This window comes from Camelus ferus, chromosome 10 (assembly GCF_009834535.1).
Source record: "Camelus ferus isolate YT-003-E chromosome 10, BCGSAC_Cfer_1.0, whole genome shotgun sequence".
Taxonomy (NCBI): domain Eukaryota; kingdom Metazoa; phylum Chordata; class Mammalia; order Artiodactyla; family Camelidae; genus Camelus; species Camelus ferus.
Window position 1 is genome coordinate 29,773,600 of NC_045705.1, and position 10,036 is coordinate 29,783,635.

The following is a 10,036-nucleotide window of genomic DNA, read 5'->3' on the forward strand; positions in this document are numbered from 1 at the left end:
CAAGCTTTTGCTGCACAGAATAGCTTTATAAGGGGTTCCCATCACAGGTGTGCATCATAGTAATACTCAGCCATGTCTGGCCCGTCCCGCTTGCGCTGCTGGGCCCGGGAGAGGAGGGGTTGAGGCCCTCGTGGCCATGGGTGCTTGGGTCGAACCCCGTAGTCTAAAGAGAGAGAAGAGGGCATGAGTGGGAGGGAGAATCTGTTTTGAGTCCACTGAAGTCTTCCCTGAATAGATGCTGTTTGGGATGAGAAGACCCTGAGGCTGGACCTGGGTGCCCGCTCCTAAAACACATCTCCCCCGTCAGGGAGGAGCGAGGGGAGAGGACGGGGTAGGGGAGGGATGAGAGATACTACCATCCATCAGGCCGGAGAGTGGCTGCGAGAGTTCCAGTGGGGCTGAAAATTCCTCGGGGACAGATTGCTGAGGCCTGTAGGAGATGTTGGGGTGCTCAGCCCTGGCCGCAAAGCGGGGATCAGCCCCGAGTGGGGGACTGGGTGAGACCTGACGCCGGGGAAGGGCAGCACCGCAAACCCTCACCTCCCAGGCTCCCAGCCCTGTTGAGCCCTGACCCTGTGCCCCCAGGAGTTACCTCAGCGGCTGGAGGCTAAGGAGCGCAGCCGCCAGGCTGAGGTAGAGGAGGAAGAGGCTCAGCCCCACCCTGGGGTACAGCGCCCCCAGCATGGCGAGAACCATTTTCTACTCGGGTCCCTGATCCCAGCTTCTGCCTGCCTTCCCCCCACAGAAGGACGGAACCTGCTGCAGCTCCCAGGGCCACCTCACAAAGGGCGTGCGTTCCATGGCTCCGCTCAGCACCAGCTCCCCCCAAGGCCCCCACCTCCACGCTGAGGTGTGCTTGACTTTACTGAGGCTGTGGGCCAACAGGTGCCAAACCATGTCTTGTGTCACTGATTAAGGGCACAGGCCTTTGGAGTCAGATCTCAGTTCAAATCCTGACCCTGCCTCTTGCTAGGCGGACGTGCCACCTAATCTCTGTGGGCCTCACTTTCCTCATCTGTGAGGTAAGGTACATAACGTGCCCAGGGACTGGCACACAGTAGGCCCTGAGCAGAGCCCACACGCACTGACTCCTCACCAGCCAGAGCCGCCTCCTCTCCTCCTGCTCCCACAACACCCCATCTCCCCCTCCTCACCTCAGTAGTCCCAGGAGAGTCCTGCCAGCTGAAGAGCCCTGAGCGGGTCACTCAGCCCCCAGCCACTCAGAGGTGCCAGCGCACAGAGCCCACTCTCAGAGCCTTCTCCACTTTCTTTGCTCCCCGCAGCTTAGACCCTCCTGGCCCTGGGGATTCCACAGGCCCTGCCACTACCCCTGAGGCTGACAGAGGGATTTCAAGTTAGGTGGCAAAGCCTGGGCCCAACCCCTAGAATGTAAGCTTCCCAAGGGCAGGGACTACAGGATCCCCAGTACTTGACGCCTGGTGGGCACTCAGTAAATAATTGTTGAATCAATCGGTGCAGCTTTACCATAGGCTGGGGACCAGTCTCTTCACAGGCCTGATGCAAGGCCTTGGGACCCTCTGGCTCATGTCCAGCCCCTCATGGACCTGGCTTACTTCAGAAGCCACAACCTGACTTCTCACCAGCCATCTCTCTATGTCCTGAACCCAGCTGTCTCCCACAAACCTGCCTTAGCATCCTGTCCCCACGAAGTTTCACCCCTGCTGGGAACCACAAGTTCCAGATGCTCTGGCTCTGCTGAACTCCAAAACCCTCCTCTTCACTCTCCTTGCCTCTGAGATGCCATCCTCTTCTTCTCTATCCACAACCAGTCCCCGAGGCCTGGCTGGGTTACCCTGAAACCTCTATCCCCTCTGCCATTGTCTTAATTCAGCCCCACTCACAGCGTCCTGCTCCCACCCTCCACCTCTGCCCACAGGCCACCCTACACCAGGCTGCTAGGATGAGGTTTGAAACAGGTCCCCTTCCCACCGCCTCCTAGAGGCAGGTCTGTTTCTTGCCTGGTATGCAGTGGCCTGTTGGATATGGCCCTGACCTTCCCCTTCAACACCATCCCCTTGGCTCCTGCCCTGACTCCCTACCGCCCTAGCAGTGGCTTCACGCCACCACGACACCATGAGTGCTGTTTTTGCTCACACAGCCTCCATTCCGTTTGCCTGTCAAAAATGAATGAAGATATACCAGTTGAAAAAGCCTGCTTGAATGGAAGGTTCCCTGACCAGTGTGTCCTCCGGTTACTCCAGGCAGCAGGCACTCCACCCCCCACTCACCTAAGGTCTGCCTGTGTACACACTTCCTCTTGCTGCAGCAACCTGGCGCACCAGTGCACTCACACATGTCTCCTCCACCAGTCGTGAGAGCAAGGGCAAGGAACAGGGCCTGACTCCCTTCTGAACACACAGCACAAGGCCCAGAGCTCGCCACACGACAAGTGCTGGGCAACACTTGTTAGGAGACAGCAGGTTGTGGGCCCTGAGCGGTGACCACCTGAAGGCTTGGTACCTTCATCCCCCTGCCCAGGACCTGGGTGTGGCTTCTCAGAGGCACTTGGGGGAAAGCAGCCAGGGAAGGGAGGAGGTGAGACACAGCTAACACAGGGGCCTCTTAGAACCTAAGGAGCCGCCCGTCTGGCTAGAAACTAGCAGGAGTGTGTGGCCTGTTCACAAGGCAAAGGGGCAGAGGTTGAGGAAGGGGAAAGACCAGATAGATAGTGGCCGTACAGTCCAAACCCCTCTTCCCTCCCCAGCTGCTTGCATGGCTCCAGGCAGACCTGGCCTGAGTGGGGAAGACCCCAGCTCAGACTCCCTGAACCCACACCCGGCCTTGCCCAAAGCCTCTCAGGCTCCCATCAGCCAACCTTACCACCACGCCAGCGTTGGCCCCAGTGCTGGCTGGTGCCCGACATTCCTTTTCCCGCAGGAGGAAAGCCTTTGCTCTTAAGCAGGGGTTCAGGACTTGAGGTGCTGCTCTGTACTGAGCCAGGCCCACCATCACCAGGCTCTGCCATGGAGTGGCTGGCAGGGAACGAGGCCCTGCAGGGGAAGGCACAGGCAGAGGGTCTGTCCAGAAGTCACAGGGGCAGCTGTCATCCACCGCCCCGGTTCAACCTTGTTTGTCGTCAGCAGGGACTGGTGAGAGAGAAGCAGCATTCATTCCCGCAGCAAGCAACTTCCCATGCTCCGTAAGGTTAAATGCCAGCTTTCTGTGGCTAGAGGAGCCTTGGTCCTGGTCCTAGCAGAGGCTTCTCGGCCCAGTGACAAGGTGGAGGCTGCAGTGGCTCCATCACTGGAGGAGGCAAAGTCGAGATGGTTTTACGGGAGCTCTGGTGGCGACCAGTTCTGTGTGCAGAGCCTGGCCAGGGTGAGAGTGTGGTGGGCACAGAGAGGCCACAGGCTTTGACACTGCCAGTCAGTTTTATTAGGGCAGAGGGGCCCAGGGGTCTGAAAGGCTGAAGCACCCCCTGCCCACAGCAGCAGAGCCTGCCACCCTGCCCCTCCCCACACCCTACTCGTGGAGTGTCTGTCAGCCCCAACTGTAGAAGTAAATTTTCTGCCAGGTTGGCAAGTAATCCATGAGTGGCCCTGCAATGACAGAGAGGGAACAAGTTCAGGGCTGAGGGCCAGGCTCCAACTGGGCTCTGCTCTACCCAGGCCCCTCTGAGCCACTGCTGCCCAAACACTGCGGCTCCCTCCATATGACAGGAGCCCCCTCTCCCACCTCTTCGCATCAGCAGCCATCTCTGTCTCCATTTACAGACAGGCCTCTTAGGCTCAGGAAGCCACACAGCCGTCCGGCTGTAGATGCTGACAGCCCTGGCCCAGTGGCTCTCTGCTGAGGTGGGATCTCCGAACAGTCGGCAGGCTTCATCCCTGCCATGTAGACACCACCCAGAGAAGTCGGTCTCCTATCACTGCAAGAGCTCTCACTCACCCAGCCTGACCCCCCAGGGCTCCCTCTCCCAGCTGTGCCAAGGATCAAATTACAAGGAGACAAAAGAAAACAGGAAGATGGGCCACACATGAGATCTGTGCTACTCAGTAATCATCACGCCCCGACCCCATGCTTACTTGTGACCAGGCCAATGCCTGGGACATGGTCTGCCAGCAGCTGAAGCAGAAAGAGGATCTTGGCCCTGCAAGAAAGGAGCAGACTGAGTAGGGAGCCTGGGTCCCTGCAAAAAGCCTTTACAGGTCACCTGACTAAAGGCAGTGCATCCCAGAGACAGAAAGTCACTCTGGATCAAGGATGTCCCCTAGGACAAAAGGAAGAGAACTCTGGTCCTGTTGTCCTCCAGCCACAGGCCTGGGACACTCAGACCTCAGCCCACAACTGGAAGGCAGCCTGGCTTCAGAAACTATAAAGGGGAAGAAGTTCCCTTCCCAGACTACATCTTGGAGACCCTCAGCACCCTGCTCCCTGTCTTCTGGGGAAACAAGAAATTTCTCAAATGAGTTTCTGGACCCTTCTGAGTCTAAGCAGCTGCTCTGAGGGTGCTCGGCTGGTCAGGTCACAGGAGAGTGAGCCAGACTGGCCTGGGATGCCACCTCTGCAATTACCGTCTCCAGTCCCCTCAGTTCAATGAGCTCCCCGGGCGGTAATGCTTCCTCTGTAAAGGGCAAGCAATTTGCTGGGGGAGGTCATATGATCCACGTAAGTCTCTGGAACGTTTTCTCCAGAGTACAGAATAGGATTATAAGCTTTCAAACTTAGCTGAAAATAGGAACTGCTAGGCAGTTATTTTCACTGAGGTAGTTATTAAATATGACCTCAGCTTGCTTTCCACTGTCTCAGGAAAAAACCCTGAGGCCGTATGGACATAATATTAAGTACAATTCCAATTAATACTCAGTGTTTAAGCAGCATACTTGTTAAGACCTAGACAGAGAGGGTTCTTACAGCCCCAGTCACTGTCCGGGGACCCCTCCCCAAGTCTCAGTCTGACCTCAGGCAGTCACAATGGCAGGACTTTGGGAGACCTGGCCCTGAGCCACCACCCGCCCCCAGCAGGCCACTCTGTGTCTGGCTGTGGCTGGGAACTCTGGACCTTCACAGAGAACACGGATGTGAGGTCTGGCTCTACCACTAGCTAGCTGGGTGGCTTTGTTTCAGCCGCCCAACCTCTCTGAACCTCAAGTGTCTCCTGTGAGGAGGAGAGGTGATCCCAACTACTTGACAGGAAGATGGGCAAATGAGCTGAGGGCATAGAAAGCCCAGGCCCATGATCCCTGTAGCCCTGCCCTTGCCGCCAACAATGGCTTAAGCTCCTGCATGCAGGCAGATGGCTCTGAGAACTCTGAGGACAGGGCTGGGCTGCCACAGATAAATCAGGGAGTGACTGCACCCAGGACAGCACATAGCAGGTACTCAGTGAACCCAGATCCAGGAAGGAGGAAGGGAAGGTGTGAACAGGGGTGGGGCACTGCACCCCGCTTCCCTCCCCTCTGCCTCGCTGAGGGTGGGCCCTGCCCTTCCAGGGGCCAGGTCCTCACTCGGAGAAGCGGTCATAGAACGGGGAGCGCAGCAGGTAGTAGAGTAGCAGGATGGTCCGTCGCCGCAGCTCCAGCCGCTCCCTCCGGGTCAGGCCCTTTCTGTCGCTCAGGAGGCTCAGGCTGGTGGAGGAGGGAGGGAATAAGGTTAGGGCCAGAAACAGGAGGATCAGGGGCCCCTGCCTGCCCAGGTGAGGCCAGGCCTGCAGCACGAAGCCCAGCGAAGGGAGTGGAGGCCCAGGCAGGCCCAGGCTCACCTGGTCACATCCACGACACCAGACAGGAGCCAGGGAGTCCATGACCGCTGACCCCATAGGCCTAGACTGAGCACTGACGGCCAAGGCGTCAAGGATGTCTCCAGCACATGGCCTACCCGGCCAGCGCCCATCTGTCCCGCCCCTGCCCCATGCTAAGGATACAGTGCAGCAGGGGCCGGGCAATATACAAGGACTCTGCGATGGTCTCCTGCAGCCCCAGCGGGGTAGGGGTGATGCTCAGCTCCTCGTGCTGCTGCTGCTGCCATCTCTCATGCTGCTGGGGGGCTCCCCAGTGCCTTGAGTGCAGGGATGGAGCTAGAACACAAGAGTGCACGTGAGCATCTGGGCCTGGGGCAAGGCAGGGCAGGGGGAGGGCAGGCAGTGATGAAAGCCAGGCCCTCAGGCCCATGCTGACCCTGTCAGCACTGAGATGCCTCATCTGTTTACACCCGCTACTTACTGTTCTGGAGGGTTCGCACCACTCGGTTTGACCGCTTCCCCACATATGACTGCTCCTGGCTGCCCGGGCTGTGGTCACCATCTAGCAGGGATAGACAGAAGGCCATACTGTCAGAGGGACATGTTTCCAGCAGAGCCTGTAAAGAACACGTATGCAGTGAACACTCATGGGCTAAGGGGAGAATGGACAAGCTTGTACTAAGGCAGCAACTGAATCAAGGACACTGCAGTGGGGGCTGTGGCTGGGATCTGTCCACAGTGGGGAGCATTCTGCAGCCCTCCCCAGCCTGAGAAAGGCCAGTAACACCTGGCAGATGAGCCAGCTGAGAACCCAGGCTTCCCAGGGACTGGAACAAGGTAGGGAGGACCCTGGTCTCTGGGGATCACAGCATTAAAGGAGCCATATGTTCTTAGTCCTTTGCTTTCAACATGACCGTGAAGAGAGGAGACACAAAGAACCACCCCCTAAAGTCAGGAGAATGAGGCCCAGAGGCCAACAGCGGATGGATCCAAAGCCCTGAAGGGACAGATCTGCTGGGCAGCCTGCCTCAGGACGCTGTGGCTCTTGATACAGAACCAGGCCCAGAGACGAGGTTAGCAGGACTTCTGCCTCCTGCCGATGCTCTGTCCCCTCTTCTTGCAGCCCACAAAAAAGAATGAGGACTCTGACGTCAGAGGTCCTGAGTTCAAGTTCTGACCCCTCCTCTGACCTGATCTTTTTCTTCTCTGAAATACAGGGTGATGAGAACAAAATGAGTTGATGGGGATAGTTGTGCTCCATAAACGGACAATACCGTATTCACGCTGGTCAGCTCTAAATCCACAAATTAGTCCCATGTCCCATTCCACTCCAGAGCAGAGAAGCAGCTTACCATGGGGCTGTGCCTGAGTCTCCCTGTTCAGAGGAACGATGGGGGGTGAGGTCTGGAGGCCAGCCTTGAACCAGATCAGCAGGAACATCCGCAGTACAGCCCTGGGTTGGGAGTATGGCAGGGCTGGAGGGGAGGTGGCTAGCCAGCAGGGGGTCAGGGGTGTTCTGCTGAACACCATCTGTACAGCTGGCCTTGGTTACCCCCACCCAAGATCTGCCCTCCACAGTCCCAACATACTTGGCCAGCTGGATGAGGGCGATGACGAGCCAACGTCCCACTTCGCCCCACACTTTGGCGGCCCCCATCTCCATGAACACCTCCACGCACTCCAGCACACTCAGCCATGTCAGCAGCTTCTGCTGGGACAGCGACTGCAAGAACCCCAGGCCAAGAGGTGAGGGGGCTCCTAGTTCCAGGCACTCCACCTAGGGGGGCTTCTCTGACAGATGTGGATTTTCCCCTTTCCGAGACTAAATATGTAAGTCTGAGTTCTCCCCCTAGGACAGGCTACTCTACCCTTCTGAAACCCAGTCTCTTTATCCAAAGTGGGGACACTTAACACCAGGACACTTCACCTAAGGAGAAGGCTTGAGGCTCAGACAGATGCAGGCATGTGTCATACTCTGTGAGTATGTATAACATGTGCTACAGAGACGGGGCCATTTTCCTGCCAGCTCCCCATGCTTCCCACCCACAGTTCCTGGCACAGTTCTCACCACAGGCAACTTCTTCCGAAGCTCCTTCCGTAGGATCCCGTCATTGAGCAGCACGAGCAGGTTAGAGGCAGAGTACACTGAGAGGTAGAATGTGGCCTTGAGAGGCTGGTTCTGCAGCCTCCACCTCCTCACCCTCTCCCCAGAGAGGCAAGGATCACCTGTCACCTGCTGTACTCAGCCACCCACACACTATGTGGAAAACCAACATGTCTCCCCACCCACTTCCTCAGCTCCACACTCGCCAATATGCTCTCTTGTGTGGGCAGCTGGAACAAGAAAGGATGGTTTGATCTCTGTGACAGACTAGCTACTGCCCTGTTGGATAGCACTGGTCATCCAGCTGCCGAGAACTACCCTTCATGCTCCAAATAGCCATGGATGTGTGGTCTCATCTCCGGGCCTTTGTGCTCTGTGCAGCCTGTCCCTGAAAGTCTACTCTATCTCTACCTTTCAAAACTCAGCTCACTCTTTCAGGACCTGCACATGGATAAGTACTACTGAGGCGTTTATAGTCTGGGGATCCTGGAATTTGGGAGATCTGGATTTGAGTCCTGGTTCTGGGATCTTCAGTGGCTGTTCTCTAATCTCACTTAAACTTCTGTTACCTTAACTGAACAATGAAGACCATAAGAGTACCCACCTCACGTAACTGTAAGGAGGATTAACTGGGCAAAGGCAGGAAAAGGGCTTGGCTCAGCCTCCTGGCCAGTCAAGGTCCCTAAACATGTCCCTCAACTATAGGGACATAGAGGGCTCAGGATAGTGGACCCTGGACCTTTGTCCGATTCAGTCACAGCACAAGATGATCTAACAGGAAGCCTAGGACTGCCAGCCCTGGTGGCCACCCCTCTGGGAAGCCCTCCCAGGCCCTCCCGCCCTCTACCCAACCCAGAGTTCGGCTCACCCAGCTCTGACAGCTCGTGCGAATCGGCGAAACGACCTGAGAAGAAGGCACAGAAGGAGGCGGGTGAGCATTTGCCTCACTCCGCGGCTTCGGGTCCCTAGACGTCCCCTCCCTACGCCCTACCGGAACCTGGAAGGAACTGCCCAAGAACAGTTATCACTACCCTGACTCCGCAGGAAAGGGGGCCAGTAGGGTCAAAGGTCAAAGCCCCGAAGGGATGGGTCAAAGGTCAGGGTGGCACCTGCCAGCAGGTAACTGAGGCCCCGCACTGCCGTCTCCAGCTGGGCCGTGGCGGCCGGGTGACGAGTCACATACTCCTGGTAGCGGAGGCCCAGAAGTCGCAGCTTCTCCATCCTGCCCTCGGGACCGACAGACTCACAGACCGACAGTGCGACTGACTACGGCGCCCTGCTTCCTGCGCCCTCCTTCCTGCTTCCGGCCCTAGGCCCGCCTCTCTGTTGCTTAACTTCCGCGGGCCAGAGGATGGCGACGTGAAAGACCATTGAACCACCCTTCACCCCATTTCTTAAATCACCTCCCACTAGTGTAGCGTTAAGCGACTGCGGGCCTAATCCCGCCCTCCCTACTCCTTCAGGTCATTGGTTAACATAGTCCCCGCCCCCGACACCAACTGTCCGGACCCAGCTCTTCCGCCTTCCGGGTTGGCTACCCTTGCGCCTGCGCAGTTACAGCCCCAGGACACCTCCCGCGGCAGTCTGAGCAGTTCATTCTAGAGGGACCAAGAGCATAGTCTTTCCAATAGAACGCCGAGAGGCTCGAACGGGAGGACTGGATTTTAAAGAACTCGGAGGTAGCTTGCAGTAAAGATTCTCCATTGGACGTTGGGAGGTGCGGGGACAGTCTAAAGACAGCCGGACTCTGTTCAGGCACATATTTGGCCAATTGCCTCGTCTCCCGACCCCCACCAGAGGTAGTGCTGTGGAAACTGAGGCAGCAAGGAGTCCAGCCTCCTATGCAGTCACGATTTCCTTGGCCAGCACCGTTAGTTCCCTGGCTTTGGCCCCAAGCTCCTGCATGGATTGCGCCCCGCAAAGAGTGCGCACCTGCACTCCCACCGCCACGGAGAAAACCCTGGCCTGGGCTTCTGCTCTCGGTTCGGGGTGACCTTGATCAGGATTTTCCCTTCTCTGTACCTCAGGTTTCCCCATCTGTAAAATTGTTAGAGGGCAGAACTTGGTCCTTGAACTCGCGATCCATCTTAGGCGCTTTTCTGCCTTCGGATGCACCTTCCGGTCCTCAAAAGATTCCCAAGGGTTTGGGGCTACTACAGGGAACCTCTTCCCAAACGGAGTAGACTCCTTAGAAGGGGCAGCGGCGGGAAAGGAGCGACTTGATGTGTTGA

The 10,036-nt window shown here is 57.3% G+C and overlaps 2 protein-coding genes across 2 annotated transcripts; both read right to left on the reverse strand.

Annotated features, from left to right (window-relative positions):
- Positions 1-10: 10 nt before the first annotated feature.
- C10H11orf94 (chromosome 10 C11orf94 homolog) lies at positions 11-3,234 on the reverse strand. Its single transcript, XM_006184336.3, has 3 exons — positions 593-3,234; positions 357-430; positions 11-163 (listed from the first exon to the last, which is right to left on the reverse strand). The coding sequence occupies exons 1-3, from the start codon at positions 694-696 to the stop codon at positions 42-44; spliced, it is 300 nt and encodes a 99-aa protein (XP_006184398.1). The 5' UTR covers positions 697-3,234; the 3' UTR covers positions 11-41.
- Positions 3,235-3,373: 139 nt separating this feature from the next.
- PEX16 (peroxisomal biogenesis factor 16) lies at positions 3,374-9,287 on the reverse strand. The gene is made up of 11 exons (XM_006184335.3): positions 8,915-9,287; positions 8,674-8,709; positions 7,770-7,846; positions 7,291-7,424; positions 7,054-7,154; positions 6,183-6,263; positions 5,885-6,037; positions 5,723-5,795; positions 5,469-5,588; positions 4,047-4,111; positions 3,374-3,560 (listed from the first exon to the last, which is right to left on the reverse strand). The coding sequence occupies exons 1-11, from the start codon at positions 9,024-9,026 to the stop codon at positions 3,502-3,504; spliced, it is 1,011 nt and encodes a 336-aa protein (XP_006184397.1). The 5' UTR covers positions 9,027-9,287; the 3' UTR covers positions 3,374-3,501.
- Positions 9,288-10,036: the final 749 nt, after the last annotated feature.

Coding starts and splice junctions, on each gene's coding strand:
- C10H11orf94 (XM_006184336.3), bottom strand. CDS start 696: ATGGTTCTCGCCATGCTGGGGGCGCTGTACCCCAGGGTGGGGCTGAGC. Junction 431..592: donor CTTAGCCTCCAGCCGCTGAG/GTAACTCCTGGG, acceptor CATCTCCTACAG/GCCTCAGCAATCTGTCCCCG. Junction 164..356: donor ACTCTCCGGCCTGATGGATG/GTAGTATCTCTC, acceptor CTCTCTCTTTAG/ACTACGGGGTTCGACCCAAG.
- PEX16 (XM_006184335.3), bottom strand. CDS start 9,026: ATGGAGAAGCTGCGACTTCTGGGCCTCCGCTACCAGGAGTATGTGACT. Junction 7,425..7,769: donor TTCGGAAGAAGTTGCCTGTG/GTGAGAACTGTG, acceptor GGGTTCTTGCAG/TCGCTGTCCCAGCAGAAGCT. Junction 5,589..5,722: donor GGTGTCGTGGATGTGACCAG/GTGAGCCTGGGC, acceptor CTCCTCCACCAG/CCTGAGCCTCCTGAGCGACA.